This window comes from Candoia aspera, chromosome 2 (genome assembly GCF_035149785.1).
Source record: "Candoia aspera isolate rCanAsp1 chromosome 2, rCanAsp1.hap2, whole genome shotgun sequence".
In the NCBI taxonomy this organism is placed as follows: domain Eukaryota; kingdom Metazoa; phylum Chordata; class Lepidosauria; order Squamata; family Boidae; genus Candoia; species Candoia aspera.
The window spans coordinates 103081175-103106398 of NC_086154.1; the positions used below are offsets into that span (position 1 = coordinate 103081175).

The 25224-nt window shown below is 37.8% G+C and overlaps 1 protein-coding gene across 1 annotated transcript in view; it reads right to left on the bottom strand.

Moving 5' to 3' along the window:
* Positions 1-25224, bottom strand: part of LOC134489760 (protoheme IX farnesyltransferase, mitochondrial) — a 143137-nt gene that overhangs the window by 102863 nt on the left and 15050 nt on the right. Inside the window, exon 4 of the mRNA XM_063292626.1 lies at positions 22216-22340. Within this exon, the coding sequence (XP_063148696.1) occupies positions 22216-22340 (125 nt within the window). The remainder of the gene's footprint in view (positions 1-22215; positions 22341-25224) is intronic.

Genomic DNA, 25224 nt, shown 5'->3' on the forward strand with positions numbered 1-25224 from the left:
GTTTGTCCTAAAACGCAGTTTTAAGAAATTGCAGATTATGGCTCCAGTTATATCACAAATTAATAGGGACGCGGTGGCGCTGCGGGTTAAACCGCTGAGCTGTCGATCGGAAGGTCGGCGGTTCGAAACCGCGCAGCGGGGTGAGCTCCTGTTGCTAGTCCCAGCTCCTGCTCACCTAGCAGTTCGAAAACATGCAAATGTGAGTAGATCAATAGGTACCGCTTCGGCGGGAAGGTAACGGCATTCCGAGTCGTCATGCTGGCCACATGACCCGGAAGTGTCTATGACAATGCCGGCTCCAAGGCTTAGAAACGGAGATGAGCACCGCCCCCTAGAGTTGGATTCGACTGGACTTTACGTCAAGGGAAACCTTTACCTTTACCTATATCACAAATTAAAATATATTCAATCATTAAACGTACAATTATTTTCTGAATAACCTTTACTATTCAGTATATAGTATAATTCAATATTATACATAAAATTTACTTATATAAGCAATCCACATTATACATATTTCTTTGAACAGTATTGCTAGAACTTGATTTTTGGCTTTTTGCCTGGTGATAGAAAAGAAAGGATGACCATGCCCTAAAGAGCATTTTGCACAATGTTAGAGAGATCTTTGAGAGGCATAAGTATGTTAAGAGATGGAAACTTAAGTGAGTCAAACAGATGATTTACCTTGAAGATACAGCATGACACATCTGGTAACGAATAATGTGGTTTACCAAAAGATTGCTAAGAAATGAGTATGTTATTATCAATAACTTTCACAGCTGCAATTAATTTTCAGTTGGTTTTAGCTGCTCCCCTAGGTAGCATACAATTTCACCTTGCCTTGCATTTTACTATAATTCAGCTGAATTCACATATGAAAAACACCAATCACTGCCTAAGAAAAGATGTAACTTAGCAACTGTATTCTTTTTCTTAACCAGAGAAAATGCAGGATGTTTAAATATTTACACACAATCATCAATAAGCTTTCAAAAAAGAGCATACTAAATTCTCAAGCAGTAGCATTTCTTCATCATGATATGTAATTACAGCTCAGAAAGGGTTAATCAAATTATATTTCCATACTGAAGTAGGGAATGTATATTACAGAAGCATTCCCCCCTCCCCCCTTTGGCACAATGCATAGTGGATAAACTTCTTAGTGGATATAATTGAAGGTTACTTTTTCAAAAAAGACTCTCTAAGACTCAATTCAATACTGAACTGAAATATTTGCAAATGCATCCCTATTGAGTCCTAGTGCAGAAAATGTACTGAACTCTAGAGTACCCATTTAACCCCAAAGTCCAACCTGTCTTTAAGGAATGCTTATAAAGTAGATGGTATCCTCAGGCTACTTTACTTGGTAGCAAGACATCAATGGCATGTAGAAATATATTCCTTTGATCAGGTTGCTGCTTCAAAAAAGATCCTGAAATTTCATCCATGTATGAAAATTTACACTAAGAAAAATGCTACAAAACTGGATTCCACTTACAGTTGTAATAGAAATTATTCAACCCTCATTGCAAATCAGGTTGATTGTCAAAATGTACAGACTTTCAGCTGTTTGCAATGAACAACTTGAACAAAAGAAATTGAAATAGTTCAACATAACAAGTGCTTCTAGTGGTGTCCCCAAAGTCAACTGAAAATGCAACTTATAATGACTTCTCCAGTCTCAAATTACTCAACCCCTTCATGGCAAGCAACTTCAGTACTTAGTAGAACACCCTGACCTGCTGCAAATGAGATGCATAGCCAGACACCAGCTTCTGGCAGTGTTCCTAAGGAATCTTAGCCCATTCCTCATGAGCAATGGCTTCCAGTTCAGTAATATTCTTGGGTTTGTGTGCTGCAACTGCCTCCTTCAAATCCCACCAGAGATTTTCTATGGGGTTCAAGTCAGGTGACTGTGATGACCACTGTAGAATCTTCTAGGACTTCTTCTGCATCCAAGCCTTAGTGGAATTTGAGGTATGCTTGGGATCATTGTCCTGTTGGAAGTCCAATGACGCCCAAGCTTCAGCTTCCCTACAGAAGGCATGACATTTTTTCCTATGATTTCCTGATGCTTCAATGAATCCATCTTGCCGTCCACACGCTGCAGGTTTCCAGTGCCAGAGGATGCAAAGCAGCCCCAGAGCATCACTGAGCCACCACCATGCTTAATTGTAGGCAGAGTGTTCCCTTCTTCCTCCAGACATACTGCTGATCCATCGGGCCGAAAAGTTCCAGTTTTCTTTCATCACTCCACAGAACAGAATCCCAAAACTTCTGTGGCTTATTTATATGATTTTGAGCATATTGGAGCTGACTTTTCTTGTGCTTTTGGGTCAGTAGTGGTGTACGTCTTGGAGTTCTGGCATGGAAACCTTCTGTGTTTAGTATGCGCCTTATTGTCATCACTGAAACCTCAGTGTCTGTTGCCACCAAGTCTTGCTGAAGATCTTGTGCAGTCACACATTTCTCTCAGCCTGCCTTCTCAGAAATCTGGTTGCAGCCATTGACAGCTTCCTTTTTCTGCCCTGTCCAGGTAGAGTAACCACTGTTCCTTTAACTTTGAACTTGCGAACTATGCTTCCAACTGTGTCTCTAGGAACATTCAGTGCCTTTGCTATCTTTTTGTATCCTGTTCCTTGTTTGTGAAGGGTGATGATCTCTTCTCTTACCTTTTTGGACCATTCTTTTGACTTAGCCATACTGTATTTCTAACATGCAGTCAAACGTGACACTCAACAAACCCCCAGCCAGTTAGGTATTTCATGTGTTCCAGCTCAAGCACATCTGGTGCAACTAATGAAGCCCTTGATTAGTTGCATCAGGTGTGCTTGAGACGACTCCTGTTTTGCATACTGTATGTGTACTGTTGTGACGGATTCTATTCAGGGGGTTGAATAATTTTGAGACTGGAGAAGTCATTATAAGTTGCATTTTCAGTTGAATTTGGGGACGCCACTAGAAGCATTTATTGTGTTGAGCTATTTCAATTGCTTTTGTTTGATTTGTTCACTGCAAACAGCTGAAAGTCCATACATTTTGACAATCAATCTGATTTGCAATGGGGCTTGAATAATTTCAATTACAACTGTATATCTATATTCCCTCATTAAAATGGACTCCTTTGATATATTCAGAAATAAATAATGCCTTGATTTGCAGATACCACTTAATTTCAACTTATCCATTTCATTAAAGCATAAAAAATTACTAAAAGGTGGAGAGCAAATATCACATAACCACCATGCAAACCCAATAAATATTGGGGGTTTCACAGATGTTAATTCATCTCTTTCTCTTTCTGTTTAGCAACCTAAAAACTAGAATTTTAGACACTTTTCAAAAGCTCTCCAGTGAAATATTACAACATTAAATCAGTTACTGACTGCTTCATTTTGGGGGGGGGGGGTTAAGGAGAGAGCATTCCATTCTAAAACCACTAAACCTTAATAAGTTTGGAAGAAACACAGCTATTTCCTAACCACTTAAAGAACAAGAGGGTGTGACTGTCTGTGGGGAAGGATGACTGAGTTTTGAAGTTCAATCATTAGTTCTATTAAGATATGAAGCAGACACCCTAAGAATGGCACAAGATGTAAATGAACTTTGGAGTAAAGTAGCTTAATTTGACAGCTGTTTGACAACTGCAAAAAGAAAACTGACTTCAGACAATTGTTTGGAAATTAAACTATTAAACCAAAGAAGTCCCCATGGAAAGATATAATATATACTATAATAATTCTTCATACGAAAATAGATAAATGTAGACTGGAATTTTTATTGTCTTTGAGTTGGTCATGTTAAAAGAATTTCAGTGACACAAAGAGCCTGCAATGTACTTCATTTTTTGGAGTTCATGCTATTTTAGAAAATAGAACCCCCATTTCTGAAAGGTACCAAATAATTGTAAATAAGCATTTGTGACTTTTAAGAATGTTTATAGGAAGTGTTTATAAAGCAGAAGTTAGGTGATTCAGAACCAACTATTTAGATGATCACTTTTAAAGTCTGAAGTTGAAAGCCAAAGGACTGTAAGTATTTATTTAGGTGTGCCTGAAGATATTACCTCAAATTTTGTTACATAAAGTTTTTTTCGTTAAAGGTAAAGGTAAAGGTTTCCCTTGACGTAAAGTCCAGTCGAATCCGACTCTAGGGGGCGGTGCTCATCTCCGTTTCTAAGCCTTGGAGCCGGCGTTGTCATAGACACTTCCGGGTCATGTGGCCAGCATGACGACTCGGAACGCCGTTTTTTCGTTAAGTAATGAATAAATAATGAATGCGACATTTCTGAGGACCTCTGAAAAATAGTTGTTGATGCTCACCAGGCTGGAAAAGGTTACAAATCTATTTCCAAAGAGTTTGGACTCCACCAGTCGACTGTCAGGCAGATGGTGTACAAATGGAGGCAATTCAGCACCATTGTTACCATTGCCAGTAGTGGTCGACCAACCAAGATCACACCAAGAGTAAGGTGTCTGATACTCCGGGAGGTCACAAAGAACCCCAGGGTAATGTCTAAGGAACTAAAGGCTTCTCTTGCATTGGTGAATGTCAGTGTTCCTGAGATCACCATCAGAAGAACACCGAACAACAGTGGTGTGTGTGGCAGGGCTTCAAGGAGAAAGCCACTACTCTCCAAAAAGAACATTGCTGCCCATCTGCAGTTTGCGAAAGACCACATGGATAAGCCAGAAAGTTACCAGAATAATGTTCTGTGGATGGATGAGACCAAAATAGAGTTGTCTGGCTTGAATGAAAAGCAATATGTCTGGCAAAAGGCAAATACTGCATTCTAGTGTAAGAACCTTATCCCATCTGTGAAACACAGTAATGGAAGTATCATGGTTTGGGACTACTTTACTGCCTCTGGACCAGGATGGCTTGCCATCATTGATGGAATTATGAATTCTGAATTATATCAGCAAATTTTACAGGAAGATGTCAGGGTATCTGTCTGTGAACTGAAGCTCAAGAAAAACTGGGTCATGCAGCAAGACAAGAACCCAAAACACACAAGTTGCATGACCAAATAATGGTTAAAGCAGAAGAAAGTTAATGTTCTGGAATGGCCAAGTTAAAGTCCTGACATTAATCCTATAGAAATCAGGTTGTGGAAGAATCTGAAGAGTCAGTTCATGCAAGGAAGCCCACCAACATCCCCGAGTTGAAGCTGTTCCATATGGAGGAATGGGCTAAAATTCCTCCAAGCTGATGTGCAGGACTGATCAACAGTTATTGGAAATGTTTAGCTGCAGTTATTTTTGCCCAAGGGGGGCACACCCATTACTGAAAGCAAAGGTTAACATACTTTTGCTACACAAATATGTAGGTTTTGATCATTTTCCTCAATAAATAACTGTACAAACATAATGTTCTTGACACATTTGTTTAATTGGGTTCTCTTTATCTAGTTTTAGGACTTGTGTGGAGAACAGATCATGTTTTAGGTCATACATATGAAGAAATATTGAACATTCAAAAGGGTTCACAAACTTTCAAGCAACATTGTAAAAACTAAGTTTGGAACACAATGGAAATATAAATTGAATTGGGAAGCGCTAACTCTAAGAGAATAGTGGAATATCAAGCAGGTAACCAATTTACAATGGAAGTAATAGCAACCACATAGATAGATATTTTCTATAATAATCTGTCCTCAATGTGGTCTTCAGGTCTTCCAACATTGATAGATACAAACCCTGTAAAACCCACTAGCAATACATAACTAATTAACTCAAGTAAATATAAACAATATATAATGTAAAAGCCAGATGGACTTGTCACCAAGGCCAGTCTAGAAGCTGCATGTCCCCAATCATACAAGCACCTTTATTTCTCATAATGAAACAAAACCAGTAAGACTAAAAGTCATCCATCAACCAAAGAGTAGGGGGAGCCAATTTAAAAGCTGTGGGACTAAGACCTTAACTTTGAATTTGCTGCCAGAATAATAGGTACAGCCAAAAGTGCCAAGGAGGCTGAACAAATAGCCTTTATGACATGTTACTGTTAACAATGCAGAGGGAAGAATGCCACACTGCAGTGCCAGAAAGGCCAGAATTAAATTTTATAATGACATCTTGCTCTAACTGGTAGCCAGTGCACAGCTTTGCAATGCATCGAAACATGAGAGAATCAACTGAGACTGCAGTATTTGGAACCTGGGTCAACAGAGCAGAAGTAGAAAAGGGAAGGCCTGCAGGTAAACTGCCACAATAATCTAGACATGAAGCAACCAAAACATGGATGAGATGCTTTGCTGAATAAGATGTCAAGAACTGGCAAATGTGGCAAGATTAACATGGCAGGCCTTCAAAGTAGCCACAATGAATGACTGAAAGAACAATCTGTCATCCACCTACACGCCCAATTTACTGGCAACCAAGACAGGGGCAACCTCATGGCCCTGTAGCAGACAGAAAAATCATTAAAGAGGCAAGAGGAGGGGCAGGGCAATTTGACTGAAACACTAAACTGTGTAATTTTCCCTTGTCCTCTGTTTATTAGGGCCCTACTAACAATTCAGAGGAGGCACCTGGAGGCCTTTTCGCAGTCTTTTGAGCACGTCTGTGCTTCACTTCAGCAGAAATCCCACTAGAAATGCCTTCTGTTGATAGACATTGATTGATTATGTGTCATCAAGTCAGTGTCAACTCTTAGCAACCACATAGATTTCCTCCATGACAATCTATCCCTAATCTGGTCACAGACATACATGGTCTTAAAACTTGGAAAGGGCCTTGAACAGCTTTGAGAGATGTGGTTGCCTTGAAAGTATATGCAGGATCAGAAGAGCACTTTGCTTGCTTTGCAAAGCACTCATCTAAATAGTTTGCATGGCATTACCGTTTCTATATGGGGAAAAACACACATAAATTTGATTCTAACACTTTCTAGCACATGCACACAAATATTGGGTAATTTAGCAGAAGCAATGGCAATTCCTACCATCAATCTTATTCCAACAATCTTATTCTTATTTACACTGTACATTTTTATTTTTAAAGCTTAACATCCTCTGTTAATGAAAATGTTCATTGAAGGGTAAAGGCCAGAAAATTCTTGACCAGAAATCCTAAGGACAATCATGACAATTAAATACCTCACAGGAAATTCTTTACTTTTGAGACATATGCTACTACTGGGGACTTTATGGTCTTACCATAAAGAAACCTAACTTGCTTACAACAAGAAAAACTTCAGTGTCAGAGTGGAGACAGCCAGGATTAAACAGGCTGCTCTCTCTCTATCACACTTTAACTGTCTAGAATTCTGTAGAAGTTGGGATACAAACACCCAGAGGATCAAGCTGTACTTGTCACAAAGTGACACGTTAAATAGGGCAGATGCTAAGTTGTGTATAACCTTTTCCTCCAGTTATTAGCTCAGTCAGCTTGCCAAAACTATTTCTCAAATATTTTTGCAAAACAGAGCACTTCCAAGAAACTGTTTTGTCTCCTGCACTGTGTAATAAACAGAAGACTTACTTTCTGAAGCTGCTAATGTATCTTGTAAAAGACTACCAGAAAGCTCTCTCTCCCTCTCTCTCCCTCTCTTTCAAGAGCTTTGAAAATAAAGGAGTTCAATTTCACTTTTGGGGAAAAACAGGGCTGGACTGGATTGCCATGTGTCTTTCTGACAAAATATGTTTTATCTATAATAATAAAGAAGCGGCTGTACAGAAAAGAAATAGAAAAGAAACTTTTGTTAGTGATATTTCATGAAAGTGTAACATCCACCAACACTCATTTCTTTGCAAGTGTACAGAACAGAGCAAAACCGAACACTTAAAACCACTGTGTACTTGTACATTTTTGTAGACCTGTCTTAGAACTGTTAAAACTATATGGTTGGTATAAACGGAGTGATACTAGATTCCCATTATTAAAAAACAATGCACTAGTATTTCAGACAATACTTACTTCCTACTCTCTCCTTATGATAGTGATCAAGCATTGATTCTGTAAAATAGAGCTATTTTTGTACCAAAATCGTTTGTTTGCTGAAAGTCAACAGATTTGCTGTATCGTTGATGGCTTTAACTTCAATCAAGAATTACTTAGGCAGATAAGGCAGTACATTAGCAGTGATACAAATGATAGCACTGTTGGAAACAATGTTTTCATGATAAACAAAACGTTTAAGGCTGATAAAAGACCAGAAATATTTGATATGACCAGTATTTTTAAGTTCAGAGTATTCACTATGACACATACTATCAGCCCTTGGAGGTAGGCCTGGGCAAGGACTATTGGAACTCTATTGTTATAGGGTATAATAACACACCTCTACTTTGAACTTGTTAAAAACAAGGATAATTATAGATTTATATCATTCCTGCAACCTGTTTCTTATCCATGCAGCGGACCGTCTTGTAGGAAAGAGATCACATTAATTAAAGCACACTTTTCCTATGTAAAATTATTGGCAGATATTTTTCCTGTAAGAACATTTACCAATTTATTCCTTGAATTATTATGATTTTATAAAATCATATATTGAGAAATTGGGCTTTGCAAAATGTTCAATCCTAGAGACAACATTTTCTGAGAAAGCCTGGAATGTTCTATTCTTCCTCTGAATCATTCTGGGAGTGGTATGGCCGTTCCCCTGAAGTACACCTTCTGGAATAAGATGTAATTAAGGGAATTCCAGATAGGCTCCAGCCTCGAAACAACATAATCTAGAAGACGAGTGGAATGTTTCAGTGTTTCCCAGAATAATTTCCACATTAGTTAATATCCCCCATTTTGGAATTGTAAAGAAGAGAAAATGGAATACAATTTTTATAAATAAATGGGAATTTATTATGGCCTCAAATTAATGCAGGATCTAAAGCAAAATTTTAAAAAGCATGCAGAATAGAGACAATATCAACTTAAAATCATCAACCCATTCAATAAATAACAGAAACCAAATGCAAATTAAATTGGACTATTTTGATAGTTTTCCTTTTGTGACTCATCAGCAATGGCACAAAACTTTGTCTCTTTTTCAGAAATTGCTGGAAAGCTGACAGAAGATAGATATCATTCATTAGATCTGCCTGGCACATTCACAGAACAGACACAAGCTATATACAACAGATATCTCTGTGATGTAAGCAATGCAAAAGAAAACATCTCACCTCTGCTTTATCCACACAGTAGGGCATATATGTTCAGTAAATGGAATATTTTAATCTACCCTCAAGCAAAGCTGATGACAAGATATTGAAACGGTGCAGAACATTAGCACCACATGGATTGGTGTTATAAAAAACCAACACACCTCTTCATAAAATCCCTGATACTAAGATGACTGGAATCTGCACTTACATCATTTTGGAGTTCTATATACCAAGCATGTCTAAGAACATGGTTTGATCTCCATAATCCCACTATAACAAAAAACTCAAAGGAAAATCTGTATGGCAGAAGTTTTTTGTTCAATGCCCTCTTCTAGATGGTTTGGAAACCAACCAACAAACTTAAAGGACTTAGGCCAGCTGATTGATTGATTGATTGATTGCCCAAAATTAGATCAGACCCAAATGTAAGTCTCACGTTTACTCATACTAGACTCCATGTACAATGTTACAGAGAGAATGAAATAAATATTATTCACAGATCCAGAAGCTCGGAACTAGAGTTCTCAAGACAAAAAGCTCCAGAAGGAAGGATGGCATGATTTTTGTTGATTTTTCCTTCTCCTGCAGAAACAGAGGAAGTAGAAGAAAGGGGCTTCAGGAGGAAAGCAACAAAAATTCTTTTATACTTCCAGTGATAGTCTTTGATAGATCTGGGTCACTTTTGCGTAATGTTCACAGAAACAACACTCTGGAACCACATCAGAAAATATTCAGGTGTTAACAGTGAGAACCACACAGAATGCTAAAAATATATATAGAAATGTCAAAAGTAAGCAACTTTGTAATGTTTTCGTAACTTAATATTAAATTTTAATACGTTCATGCTATGCAACATATATTCTTAATCTAAAGCAGTTGAAGCAGTTATTCAGATTACACAGCCTACAGAATGAAACTTAATCATTCTTGTGTTTTAAGAGACAAGCATATTTTGGAATGTAAAGCCACTGCAGATTACACAGGCAGATTAATCTTATTAACTACTAAATTCCCTTTGTCTGATGTTATCTCTACATTCCATCACTGCTGGTCTTTAATATGTCTTTGTTCTTCCAGCCATCAGAGTTTATAGGAAAAATCTGGAGTGCATCTAAAAAGGAGCAACGCAACTGAAGTTTTCTTGAAGATCTATCATAAAGGTAAATTGTTTCCCTCTCTCTAAACTCCCACTTTTAAAAGATTAGTTAAATGACAACATGCTGCAGTTCCCACAGCCTCTAAAAACATCTGGAGAGAATATAAACTAACCTTGATAGGACTAATACAGAATGCAATTCACACACACACACACAACCAAACCCCCAACTTCAAGAGTTAATGTGCAACCTCTGGCAGTTGCAGCTTAATTTAAAGTCAGTCTGTAATAAAATCTGCCTCATCCATTTAATCGTGGATGAGTGAGCCAACCTCATATGCATTACTGAAACCTGGCTGGGCACAGGGGTAGGATCCTCTCAGAGATGTGCCCACCTGAGTATTTTTGTGTGGCCCCAGCCATGATTCTGGGGAAGGAATGGTGCAGTGGCATCCAAAAGACCATAATGTGCCACAGATAGCCTGATGTGAAACTCGTTTTGTGAAGTTGGCTTTGAAGGATGAGATTGCTGCTTTCATACCAGCCTCCCTGCTGTATAGCTGTTTTTCTGCCCAGACTTACGTTTCTGGGGGACTTCAATCTACCTTCTCTCGGCCTGGGGTCAGAAGTTACTTGGAAGTCCCATAGCAACCATGGATTGATCCAAGCTATTGATGCCCTGACCTCTGCAAAAGCCACATATCAGATCTGGATTTTGTATCAGGGCAGTGGTGACATGATCTGGAATTGGGAGAGATTTCTCATCACAGACAGATCACACTCCCTGCTATCCAGGGACAAAGGACCTATTCAACTGATGGATCCTGGTGCTTGATGGGGTCTTGCTCTATTATCTGGGAGGAATCTGAGCTGGTTTGTCTTGAAAAAGTGGACAAAGTCCTTGGAGCTTTGAGTGCATTAGATCCCTGTCCTGGCTTGCTAAAGCCTCCTGGGAGATGACATATGGTTGGATCCACCTAATGGTGAAAGCCTCTCTAAAGAGACAGTTCTGCCTACTTTGAGAGAAATGGTAGGTTGTTGGCAGCTGAAGAAGCCATTGCTGGATCCTACTGAACTGGACAGATTTCATTTGGTCTCCAAACTTCCCTTTTGGGGGAAAGTTGTTGAGAGGGTGGTAGATTTGCAGCTCCAAAGATAGCTGGAGAAAGCTGATTATCTAGACCCTTTTCAGTCAAGTTTTTAGGCCAGGTTATAATACCAATTTGGCATTGATAATACTTGTGGATGATCTCCAGCAATCTCAGGATGGGGGCAGTGCATTGATCCTGACCCTCCCTAATCTCTCAGTTTTCAGTACCATTGATCATGGTATTCTTCAACCTTAAGGAGTTGGGGACACTGCTTTGGGTTGGTTCTCCTCCCTCTACCAAGGCTAGTTGCAGTCAAAGTTGTGGGGGAAAAGAGAACTAGCCCCAGGTCTCTGCACTGTGGGGTCTCCACCTTCAGGGCTCCACCTCCTCCTCACTATTTAACATCTACATGAAGCTGCTGAGTAGGGTCATTTGTTGCCACAGGCTTAAATGACTTCATGACACTAAGCTGTACATCTCTGCTTTTTACTATCCAAGTAATGCCATCACTTTTTCCCAATGCCTGGAAGCTATAAGGGTCTAGATGGGGAAGAACAGGTTTCAACTCAACTCTAGCAAGACTGAATGATTGTGGATGTTAAGGCCGTTTAAAAAAGGTGATTTACTTTTTTTTTTTTTTTTTACTAAGGATGGAATAGCACTACCCCACTCTTGGTGTGCAATGTGGGGACCTTTATGGACTTGCAGCTCCTGCTCAAGGAGCAAATGGCAACCAAGGCCAGTAGGTCCTTTGCACTAATTCAACTTGCATACCAACTGTGTCCTTTTCTGGAACAGGAGGCTCTGATCACAGTCATCCATGTCTTAGTTACCTCCCAGCTGGACTATTGCAATGTACTGTATGTTGGCAGAGTGCTAGAAAGCCTTTGGCCCAGGAGAGATCAGAAATGTCACACACCAGGCATTTCTATAAAAATAAATTTATTACAGAAAGCACAAAAACATATTTACAGGCTTCTGCATTCTTTACAGGCTCTCAGTGAGAGCTGCTACATGCCTACACAGAAGGGAAACAGAAACTAAAACAAGTCCAGGCAAGTTCTTTCCCCCCAGGTGCAAAAAGTAACATCCGAAAAGGGGACAATTAAATTCAACCTCTTCACCCGGCCAAAATGATTAGTTACCATAGCAACCTTAATCTGTAGTAGAAAACATTAACACTGTACTCATGACTGTCCTTGAAGAACATTCAGAAACTGCAGCTGGTCCTGAATGCAGTTGTGTCAGCAGTTTTGGGTGCACCATGGTATGCCTATATAGCAGTACTGCTTCACAAGTTTCATTGGCTCCCAGTGGGCTTCCAGATCTAATTTAAGGTGTTGGTGGTCACCTATAAAGCCCTACATGGCACAGAGCCAGGTTATTTGTGGAACCACCTCTCACCAATGTTGCCTATCCCACCAGATCTGGCAGGGTAGGCATTCTCCAGATTTCCTTTGTGAAGTAAAGTTATCTGGCATCTAATCTAAGAAGCATGCCTTCCTTGTCTCTGTGCCTTCTCTGCCTCCTGTCATGCAGTACCTGCTTTATGGAAATAGCATCTTTCTTTCTTTCTTTCTTATTTATTTATTTATTTATATTTTGAATTTCATCACTGCCCATCGAAATAGCATCTTTCTTATTTATATATATATATATATATATATATATATATATATATATATATTGAATTTCATCACTGCCCATCCCACTCAGAGAGAGCCTGGACCGAGTCTGAGATTTGGATGGCCTCAATCCTATTAGCCTTCTGGAAAGCCTTGAAGACCTGGCTTTTCCCACAGGCATTGGGGTCAGATAGTTCATTGAACCCAGCATGTATGAGATTATGATTGTGTGATAAATTCTAGGTCCCTTGGTTACACTGTAATATTGTATTTTCTACGTATTATCTAGAGTCACTAGGTGAGATAGAAACCCATATAAATTTTATAAATAACTAAAAGACCCGATTCTCCTTTTCTCCCTTGTAAGAGTCATTAATTAGTGTAAACTACATAAAAGTAAGAATAACCAATTTACAAATCTCGGCAGCAATATTACAAAGATTCAAAAATTACTGAAGATGAGGGTGAGATACACAAGCAAAGGGCTTACCTAAAACGCAGTCAACTCCCATGATATATCTACAAGAAACCAAGCACTTGCTCAATTTTTTTTGCATCTAATGGTAACTTCAAGTATGTTGTCCTTCGATGAACATTTCTTGTTTTGTTTTGCTTTGTTTTGTTTTGACTATTAAATCAGTTTCATACATTTCTTGATTTTGGTACTTTGTAAATACAGAAAGCATAAAACAAGTGACAGACAAGGGTAACAAAAGCTATGTGATTTAATGGTTGTGCAGCTTCATCTTTCAATTCTCTTGTACATTTATTAATGCTAGAGATGCTACAGATGATGCATAATTATCAAAGAAAAGAAGGTAGCTGAATTTTGGCTTCAAAGAAATCAAGCACTCTAATTCTATAGTGCTAGTAGTGATAAAAAAATCATGGGAAACAAGAGCAGTATCAAGTGATGAAATGTATCTCCTAAAATGTAGACATACTGTATAAACTATCTATTAGCTATGAAATGACTGTAAGATAGTATGTAGTATAAGGAGTATTCAAGAGGATTGAAGAAAAAAGAGGGAATTTTCATTTAATTATTGTACCATTATTGGGCAAAGAAGCACAATTCCTATACTCAATAGCCACTTTTATCGATGTAGGATATTTTTAATTCATTTTCCTTAAAAAAAATCTATTAGAATTTGTTAGAAGAGACTCTGTAATGGAAACAAATACAGATGAATGCTCATACACCCAAATACGCACAGGAATTACTATTCCAGACTAGTAAGGAGGCTGCTTGGAGCTACATTTTTGGGAAGAGTCTCTGCAGGGTAGTAACAAAACTGTTAAAGAGCATTGTTGGTATACCACAGAGAAATATGATACAGTATTGCTCAGAAAAATACCAAGGAACTCTCCATCATACGCCAGGCAGGGTTTTGTAAGATCTTTACTTTTTGAAAGCTTTTTTAAGCAAATGAAATAAGTACTTAACAATAAATTTTAGCCTAGGAACATTCCCAGTGAATTGAATACATTACAGAAATTGTACCACAAATTGTTTCCTTGGCATTCAGATCCCCACTATTAAATACTCAGAACTTTAACCAAAATTGAAAACTGTTTTTTTAAAGAAAAAAAAAATACAGCTGAGAGTCACAGGATTATAGGACGAGATTGCAAGCAACCTGAACATTGTTCCATTCTAGTGGTCTGAAAGCACACAAGTAAATAAAATAATATCAGAAAGAGAGAAATCCATGGGATCTTCTTTACTTTATTATTATAATTTTTATTTTGTTGGTTTACAAAGCCATTCAATTTGCCATATAAAACAATCGCAGAAACCAAATATTAGAAAAGCCTCCCCTTTTCTAATCATCACCTGCATGCTCCATTCGTACCCATAGTATGCTTATAACCCAATATGCCTTCTTAACAACATCACTCAGTAATTTATAACATTCTACCAAGATCCTTTATCAAGTTTCAACCACAGGTCAAATAATTTATGCTTTGGAAAGATGATCTCTGCCTTTAAAATTTATTGTTCTTATGAAGGTTGGGTCTCTAAGTGCTCATCATTTTTACTGCTTAAGGTTGAGCCATTCCTTCTCAGTATTGAAGATTTCTTCATGCTCACTTGATCTTGTGGAGTTCCAATTATGAATCATCTCACGACTCATAACTTATGAGTCTCACAGTAACCACTAATGAAGGCTGCCAAGCAGTTAAAAATCAAAGCAACATATATCAGAACTTTTCTGAGCACAGAGATAGACTTCCAGCATTGCACTTCCCAGATATTTATTACATACTGTAAATTACATCATCGGCTGCCTCCTACACTGACAGTCTTGTACTCCAGAACTTAAACACCAGGTTTTAATAACCACAACTTGGGAATCTTTTGATCATCGGAGAAAGATGAAAGGAAGAACTGCCTGCTGCAGGCCGTCTGCTCAGTCAAAACAAAAAGAAACTTTAGAGAAAAAACTAACGGAGACGCATCAGGTGTTAATCTCAAATGCACTATACAGAAGCCAAGCATATTGACTCGCAGGTCTCTATTCATTCCAAAAGTTCTAGATGGCTATGAATCTTCTCATCCTGTTTTTTAAAGCATTTCATCCAAGGGTCACAACATATTACATGTAACTTGAAAGATTTCTCCAGATAAAATTGAGACCTACTCGCATGAGTATTGATCTAACTTCACGTTAACTCCTGGGGAGTAGAAAACAAGTTTTTAAAGGAAGCCAAAGGGAGGTTGTAATGATGAATTAAGTCTTTCCATCAGTTTCTGGACAGAAGACAACAAGCTGATCCTCTCCCTCTCAATCGATGAAATATGGGCTGTTACTTGGGCAATACTTTCCAACACTCCAGCCAATACAAACTGGTAAGGATCACTAGGAAGTTGCTCATTTTTTAGGTTTCTTGCTTTTGACTTTTCTACAGAAAATCAAAGCCACATCATTTATCCACCTAACTGATTTCTGGCAGGTGGCCAAGCACCACCAGCAGGATGGCTCCCTTTTGGTATTATGTACTTCAGTTGGAAAGTCTACAACCGACTTGATCCAGGAAGAGAATCCAGGAATTAATGCTTTTTCCTAATCACCTGTAGTTAAGAATAAAATTTAGCTATATAAAAAAATGGCCATTGTGAAACAAGCTCATCACTTTCAATATGCAAGGTTACAGTTTCAAACATATCCAGGCTAATTAAGTAGAAAGTGATAAATGAATTGACCATAAGTATTTGAATTGACTGTAAGTATTTGCCTATTTACTGAACCTATTTAAAAGCTGGAAAGTACAATAGCAATAAAAATGTATCAAAGGGGGGGAGAGGAAATCAGTACTAGATATTGTTAAAATTAAACACCTAAGAATCCTCTGAAAATAAAATTTTCTGCTGAACAGATAGGGAAAAAAATTGAAATCAGAAAACTTCTCCATGGCCAAATTCCAAAGACAGACACTAGAATGAAAAAAAAAAAAGAATTTCTGTTTATCACTGATCTTTTTTCAGATTCTTATTATTTACTGGGGGTGGGAGATTTTAGAATAAGGCCTGAGAGAGAGCAAATGTAAGATTTGTATGTCAGAGGAGGTCCTCTGAATATAAAATTACTGATGGAGCAGTCCACATTTTTAAAATCATACCTCACCTCTTGCCACAGATCTCATGTTGCATTTTGGACGCGGTACAGCTAAGGAAGCCTCTCTTCTATGGGAAACTTGCTGATTGAACTGCTACCTGGTTGAGGCCCTCAAAAGCAGCAGTAGTAGTAAACATAGTAACCGTTTTTAAATCCTCCATTGGCTGAGATGATCATTTCAGTGACATTGCAGCTAAGCCTTCCAACAGGCTTCATCCCAACATTAGAAGTAAAGCCAAGGAAGATCTTGCCGCAGGGCTGCCAGCATGATTCTTGCCCACCTCTTCAGTTCCAAAAGTACCGCAAGACAAATGCTTATGCCATGACACACTCCATAGAGGGTTTTAGAGGTAAAAGAAGCATTGTGAATTACAAAACATGGGATTATACAATACCAGGGAAACTGTTTCTGTTCCACTTAAATGTGTCGTCTCTTTTGCCTTATCCATAGTTTCTGGACAATCAAACATTCTGTGTACATCACACTGAAATTTTTAAATAGGGTTCTACCCATGGACATAAACTAGGCAATATAATTCACATACAAATTTCACTTCAAAAAATACGAAAGAGAGAGAGGGAGATTTTGACATGAAATTACCACATCCTTTTGTATAAATTCTGGAGAATCAACCTTAGTCCTTTTTATTTGTTCTATTTTCCTAGGTGACCACATTTACTTTCATTTCCATTTTAAGTTTTATGTTAAATTTAAGATACACAATTCCATCTGGTTCTTTTTCAAGGTACTATCAGTCAAACCTAACCACAACAGTTTATCTTTCAGCTACTAAATTCAAACCATTTTAAACATCCTGCTTTCATTTTTGCAACTTCTCCCTCTTTGAACCATTCAAGTCTGAGAAGAATTTATTTGACTTATTTTAAGATTTCAAAGCCATGGATTTTGTTGTAAACACCACTACATGTTTTATCTACACTGCAGTAGAATGTTGCTGAATTTTAACAATATATTTGTTATTGTATATTTTTTACACATAAAGATATTATAATACACTACTATAGCCCTGATTTTCAGTTTTCATAAAGATTGGACACCAGATTTACAAGTCTAAAATGGATCTTTAACTAAAAACAGGTTGAAAATGTGATTAATATTGTGGAAAAAAAATAGTAAAATATTTCTGGAAGAGAAATGGGATCGGAAGATAGAAATTTCATTTTCTTTCCCTATGGGCTTGGGAGATAGGATTTATAAAAGTGAAATGAAAGACAATCTGGGGGCTGTAGAAGAGGTATTTTATATAAATACACATCTCATAATTCAACAGCCTTTTGTTCTAGCCTTGGGTAGGTCTTTATAAGATGCCACAGTAGGTATTTGTTCAGAAAGATTGGCTCTTCCTCTTTAGGAGCAAGAAGTTCCATTTAATGCACTTTACAATATAATTACCAGTATATGGCATAATGCATGGAATTTATATCTGAAAAATTATGCTATAATAAACTTTGTGTGTCCCCCCAAAAAACAATTTCCTGTTCATCCTTAATACTATCACTAATCAATTACATGTGCATATTCTAAATGAAAACATAAAAATTGTGAACACTTAATAAATTTGTAAGCAATATATGTGAAAGGTCCCCTGTGCAAGCACCGAGTCATGTCTGACCCTTTGGGGGGATGCCACTTTCATGATGTTTTCTTGGCAGACTATAGAGCAGGGTGGTTTGCCGTTGCCTTCCCCAGTCGTCGCCTTCCCCAGCAAGCTGGGTACTCATTTTACCAACCTTGGAAGGATGGAAGGCTGAATTGACTTGAGCCAGCTACCCCAAGAGAATCCAGCTTCCGCTGGGATCAAACTCGGGTCGTGGGGAGAGTTTCAGTTGCAATGCTGCCACCTACCGCTCTGCGCCACACGAGGCTCAAGTAATATATACAAATGACTAATAGGACTACGTGATCACTGGGGTTGCTCAGACAGTGAACCATGCATCACTTTTTAGTATGTGAGTCCAAAACTGTCTTCTAATGAACAGTTTTGGCTTACTCGGCTTATCCACGAGTATATATGATATACCTTAGTATCATCAAATATGAAATTGCTCGCTGGCCGAACCTAAGTAAGTTAAGATGCATATTATACATAACTATTTTTTTTAACATTCTATATAATAAAGAGCAAAGGATAGGGATAGGCCATGTTTGTTTTCCTCCCTGAAGACAATAAAAACCATGTAAGTTGCAAGGGCAGCCTAGATACCTTCTTGGAAGAGAACATGAAGGGGCTAAAGACAAACCTATTCATCCTCCAATTTACTAGAGAAGACAAATTCTTGGACTGGACGCTGAAAGCTCTAATATAGGGAAACAAAACCAAGACGTCTCCCAGAAGATGAAAGAAAACCAAGTGGAAGGGATGGAGAAGTGGAGGAATGTGACACAAAGGAAAGCTCCTTTTCTTTGCAGCTTTAGAAGACATTCCAGAGCCTTCCTGCTAGCAGAATTTCTAGACCTCCAGATGAAGAACAGCTGCCAAAAGCCTTGGCGACTGAGGAAGAGGATGCTTCAGGTCTGCAAAGGAGAGGATTCCTGCCTCTGCCCCACAGAGGAGGAAGTGACAGAGACTCCCTACTGAGAGGAACCTAAGCAGCAATCTGTCAATCTCACATTCTAACAAGTGTCGTCATTATGGATGATAAAACATGCTTTTAGACATTAATGAGGGGATATAAAAATTAAAAAGAAGAAGAGTATGCACCTTTAACTTTTTAAAGGTGGGTATTGAAATGGAGGCACATCTATCCTGCACACAGTTGTTTTCATACATCATTATAATTAAATGAAGTAAATTGCAATTTATAGTTGTAACTGTCAGTTTTCCCATAACCTTTCTTTATGTATTGAATCAAGGCCACCTTCAAATCAATAAAGGCAATGCAGAGCAAAGGTCTAATCAATGCACTGAACAAATGTTGACCAACTAGACCTGAGTCATCCTCACAGCTTGAATTAGTCAATTAACAAATTAATCATATACGGTATGTGCCTGGTGCATACTTTGCTAATCATATTGGGTGGATGGGTGAAAGGGACCAATTGGGTGAAGACTGAACAGATCACTCCTGTTGCCTTTCTCACTATGGAACATTATTCCATAGGCATCTGGAAGAAATGGACAGTGTGTATGAACAGGAAGAAACACCTCTTTCTACCAATCTAGACCTTTCGCTGCAAGGAGGAATACAAGGAAGATTTCTACCAATCTAGGCCTTGAAAACACTGCAAGGAGGAATACTGAAGTGAACAACTGACTATGGAGATAGCGCCAATGGAAACACTTTGGATTCTTTAATCATAGTATGAATTTCCATAATGACAGATCCCTGGCTAGAGATGGGATGTACCTCACGAGAGCTATGAAGAATGTATTGGGAAGACACTTTGTAAATCTGACCCAAAGGGCTTTAAACTGAATCCTATGCGGAAGGGGGAGAGAACTTAGAAGATTGTGGGACACCATGTACTAGTAGTAATACAGAAGATATGTTGGCATCCAATAATAAGTATGTAGGTAGAGAGAGGAACAGCTCACATTATCTTACCCAAGGTCTCTAGAGTCTTTACTTAAGTGCATGGAATATGGGACACACAGGAAGAATTATTAGTCTTATTGTGGGAAGGCAAAATAATTCAATAAACATTACTGAAACCTAGGAGGAGGAAACTCATGAGTAGAATGCAAGGGGGTTAAATGGTGTAACTTATTCAAAATGAATAGGGCATACAAAAGGCAGGAGGACTGGCATTATATGTGAAGGAAGTTATATCCAACCATTTGGGCATGAAGGTCCAAATACAGGAAAATGGAAACAATTATACAGTAATATTATTATGGGGGTATGCCATAGATAAGGTTTTTCCAAACTGTATTCCTTGAAACAGTAGAATTCCTTGAGAACCTGATGGGGAGAGATGTAAGGAAAAAACAAAAAACCCTAATCTGCCTCTTGATCAGGAATTCCAGGAAACAAACAGGTTTCATATCTAGAAAAAGTCTGAAAACTCCTGCTATAGGCCACCAAGTCTGGCATGCGATCTGGGATATGGTAGTAATGGACTTCTCATTGGAGAGCAGGTTGCACTAAGTGATCTCCAAGGTGTCTTCCAACCCTTACATTTTATGATTATATGAATATTACTTTCCAGAATCTGCTATCACGTCTGAAAAATACACATTCTCAGTTAAAACTACAATTCAAAACAGCCTACATATTATATCTTAGTTTGAAAGTAGCAATAAACTGTAGTCTCTTTTTACATGATAAGTACAGATTTTGCAAGCATCCTTATTCCCTCCTTTCATGTACCATTTCAATTAACTACTGTTCAGTCAACTAAACCTAAATCTCAACTATCCTTAAAACTAAAAATAGTTTAATTAAAGTAGTTTGTTGACTTAGAATAAAGCATAATTTGAATTAATTATAGTTTGAGGGTTGGACATAATTCTAAGCTACAATTAGTTACAAATGAAAAAGGAGCCTTCTGGTAGCCTTTTCTTGGCTAAATGGGAGGAAGAATTACAAGAGGCTTGCTTGCTTGCTTGCTTGCTTGCTTGCTTGCTTGCTTGCTTATTTATTTATTTATTTATTTATTTATTTCCTGCCTTTATTATTTTTATAAATAATTCAAAGCGGCGAACATACCTAATACTCCTTCCTCTTCCTATTTTCCCCACAACAACAACCCTGTGAGGGCTGAGAGAGAGCGACTGGCCCAAGGTCACCCAGCCAGCTTTCACGCCTAAGGCAGGACTAGAACTCACAGTCTCCTGGTTTCTAGCCCAGCACCTTAACCACTAGGCCAAACTAGCTTAGACTCATATATGGAAGGATAAGCAGTTATTTAGTGCTACATTTTAATGAATGAGTTCATTTATAAAAGTTACACCTATTTCTTTCCAATTCTCTTTAAACTCATTCAAATGAGGCTGAACTCTCTAAATTGGGAAATTCAGAAATAGCATGCAGAATGCAAAGAATAGCTTTATTCTTTTTTCAGGGGGAAGTTTTTCCCAAACTGTTTTTTAAATTTAAAGAAAGAAAGTTTGCCTTTATCAGTGATACCTGCTGGAATGACAGGCAATGCTTCAGGCAATGCTTCAGGTAATCCTCTCTGTTTCGATTCGGTGACTATGGGATCCTCCATATCCTACTATTCCAAAAGCCTTTTATAATTTAGATGCCAATACAACTAAAGGAAAGATGTACATATGATCTATCTATATAGCACTATAAATCTGAAGAGATTTTGATTCTGTGCATGGACTTCTATATACCTGACTTTCCAAGGAGAAACTGTGAGCTAATATAATCCATTCTGAGAGTTCCCTAAATCCAATTTAAGTCAGTGCACTGAGACATGTATTAGTTGCATTACACAATCAAAAGACAGAAAGGAAGTCCTTTATTCAGACATTAGATGATAGCAGATTTGAGAACACTGCCCAGGAGATCTAACTGTACCTTACGCTTCACACAATTCACTCCTACTGTGCATACATGATACCACTTTGTTGCTTGAATTCACATTTTTATTTCTAGATGCTTACCTTTTGATTCACCATAGCATAACTTCAATACTACAAATAAAAACTTTTAAGTAGTTTCTGATAAAAACTTCTGAAAAAGCTAATAATAAAACACTGACCTGATTGATGGAATTAGCTGCACATGATGATAGGCCTGTTCCAAGGGTGACCAACAGGAAGCAGCTTAAGTCAAATGGCACGGGTGCAAGCGCAAATCCAGCTGAAGCCGTACCTACAACCAGGACTGTAATATAAACAAACAATTCAGCACTAATAAACTAAAAGAAGAAAATTTACACTTCTGTATCCAATACAAGTCAATTACATTATTAATAATATAATTCTGTCCTGGACAACAGTGCTACATTTATGAACAGCAACAGTCCTGCCTTCTGCCTTAAGTGAATGCAGGGAAAACAGGGCAAATTCTCCCTTTAATAAGAGTATTACTACACAGTGCTCTTCTACACTTAACTGGTTCCAGTATTTTCAAGAAAGTAGCACTGCAACAAAAGAATTACAGAAACAAAGGAGAACACTGAGAAGCATGACTGAATTTGGAAATCTTATCTATATACTACTAAAACTCTCATTGTGTTTCTCTGTTTGTACCCTCAAGTTAGCCCAAACGGTGCATTCAACCGCAACAATTTTTGAAGCAAGGTACCTACAGTAAAATGCATTAGCTTAAAGAATGTGTAAAACATCCAGGACCCATTACTCCTGTGAAATTGAAATTTCCACGATGGCCATACCAGTTTTATTTGCAAAGTTGTGGCCTTTGCAATACCTCATGGTCACGTGATCATTATTTCCTTTTTTAAAATAAAACTTTAGTAAAGCACTTTCAAAATATACATAAAAACTAACAAGATTGAAACAAAGATGCCTAAAAACAAAAAGAAGCAGAACTAAAAAGGTGTGAAAAAGAAACAGAACTAAAAAGGTGTGAAAAAACACAAAACAAACTACTACAAAGTGACTTCCGACTTTCTGTAACAAAGACATACACAAATCAATATCAATCTCTTACTCCAATTCGTATTACAGTAAACATTATTTCTATAAAGCATTTAAATTCTCATTATTACATTCCCTTCTAAAACAACATTACCCTCCCAATTAAAGAAAAACACGTAAAACCAGACATAATTCGGAACCTAATATAGTAGCAAACACTGCCCTTCTTCACTATAATTCGCTCCTATCTGCCACCTAAACTAACATTAACCAAAAATATAAAAAGTATCCAAGCAACATAAACATTTATCTAAACCCTTAAAAAACCAACCTGAGAACCACATTTAAACAATAACCTAGGCACTTGGCTAGGCTAAATGCCTTAGCAAGAACGTAGGAATTTGCAAATCAGCATAACCATTTATCCAAACCTTTAAGAAACCGTCCTGATAAACACATTTAGACGATTATCCCCCTTCAGAATAAACCAAGGCGTTTGCATGTCTCAGTATTAGGTACAGAGCTTTCTTCTTGTCAGTTTCAAATTCTACAACCTGCTTTAAAAAGCCCAAACATTTGTCCAAAATCTTCCGGCCTCTAGAATTTAGTTCTCTTTCTTGATCGTGGTGTGGTGGCAACGCTGTCTTCTTACCTTCAACTTTTGACAACTCAAATTTCCTTTGACTATTTAAACGTAAGTCACCAATTCTCATCTTTTTCTTTGGAGAAACCACTTTACTCTTAAGGTAGTTTTCAGCCTTATCAGTTTCTCTAGATTCTTGTGACAATCTGGACTCTACAAATTCTGAGAAATGCTCCAAGTCTTGAATATCAGCATTGTAGAGATCTTTAAATATCAAATTAATTTCCTCCATATTTCTTAACAGTAAGATACATTATGGCGCCCTCTAGTGCCTCAGGAAGGTAAAGTCATTAACGCTGTAACTGAACACTCTCCAGCCTTTTTATCTCCGGTGTGGCCAATCAGGAAAATAAAAAGTAGTAACAAACAGCATTCCCATGGGAAAGTGAAAGCAAATAGATCAGAACTCCAATCCACAGATTCAATGAAGAAGAAAAAGTTTTATATTCCTCAAAAATCACTTTAATAAAAAAGTAATAAAAAACAAAATTCTTTAATCTGTTTAACAAATTATATATAAAAAGCCAAATTACCAAGTTAATAATTTCCAAAAATAATGAGAGTCACCAAGAGATTCCGCATTTCTTTGTTGTAAAAAGCCTCTCTTTGGCAAAATTCAAACAAACAAACAACAACAACAAAAACTTCATGCTCTAAAAGTGGGGTGGGCAGATTTAAGGTCTGTTTTGGCTTCAGAGAGGCTTGGGAAGAAGATGACAGCCCCACCTCCCAGCTGATCACTTACCAGTAGATCACGAAATGCCATTTTGTGGTCTTCTGGCTGTGACAAGCTGTCTGGAGAACATATGGGGTGATTCCTGGGGTTCTCCTTAATCCAGAGAACGCTTCTGGGCTCCAAGGAAACCTGCCTGAGCCCAAGAAAAAAAGCCTCTCTGACTGGTCAGTCCACAGACAGCAGAAAAAACCAGCTCAAGCCACCATTGTCCCCACCAGAAGTCACGTGATTATGATTTCTGACACTCCCTGCCAGCTTCCTACAAGCAAAGTCAGTGGCGAAGCTGCTAGGAAGTCAGAAGTCACTCCCACTCCCGCTGCTTTTTTGCCTGCCCATGGTCATTCTGTTCATCTGTTTAGGTAAGTAAATATTGACCTATTATTGAAGTTTGTTTGCCACTACAATTATTTTTCTATTTATTTTTCTAACTCTTCTTAGATGATCACAGGACTGTCCAGCATTGGGGTAAAAAAAAATAGGGTCAGCCTAAAATTTAATGTTCATTCTGGTCACATCAGACTGCACTATCTTTCTCTCAAAGGATGACCCACGGATCACAGGGTTGTCTAGTAACACATAATTACGAACATTTGTTAAGCACAATTTATAATTAACTATTTATTAGTGAAATATGACTTATGTTTCTTTCTCCCTTTTTCTTTAATTACTTCAATTCCATTATGTTAGCCAGCAGGTTTTGAAGGTTAATAGACAACATGTTTTGATTAAAAAATAGATATGAAATGTCTTATAGATATACTAGAGTATATTAGCTATCATATTTTAGAT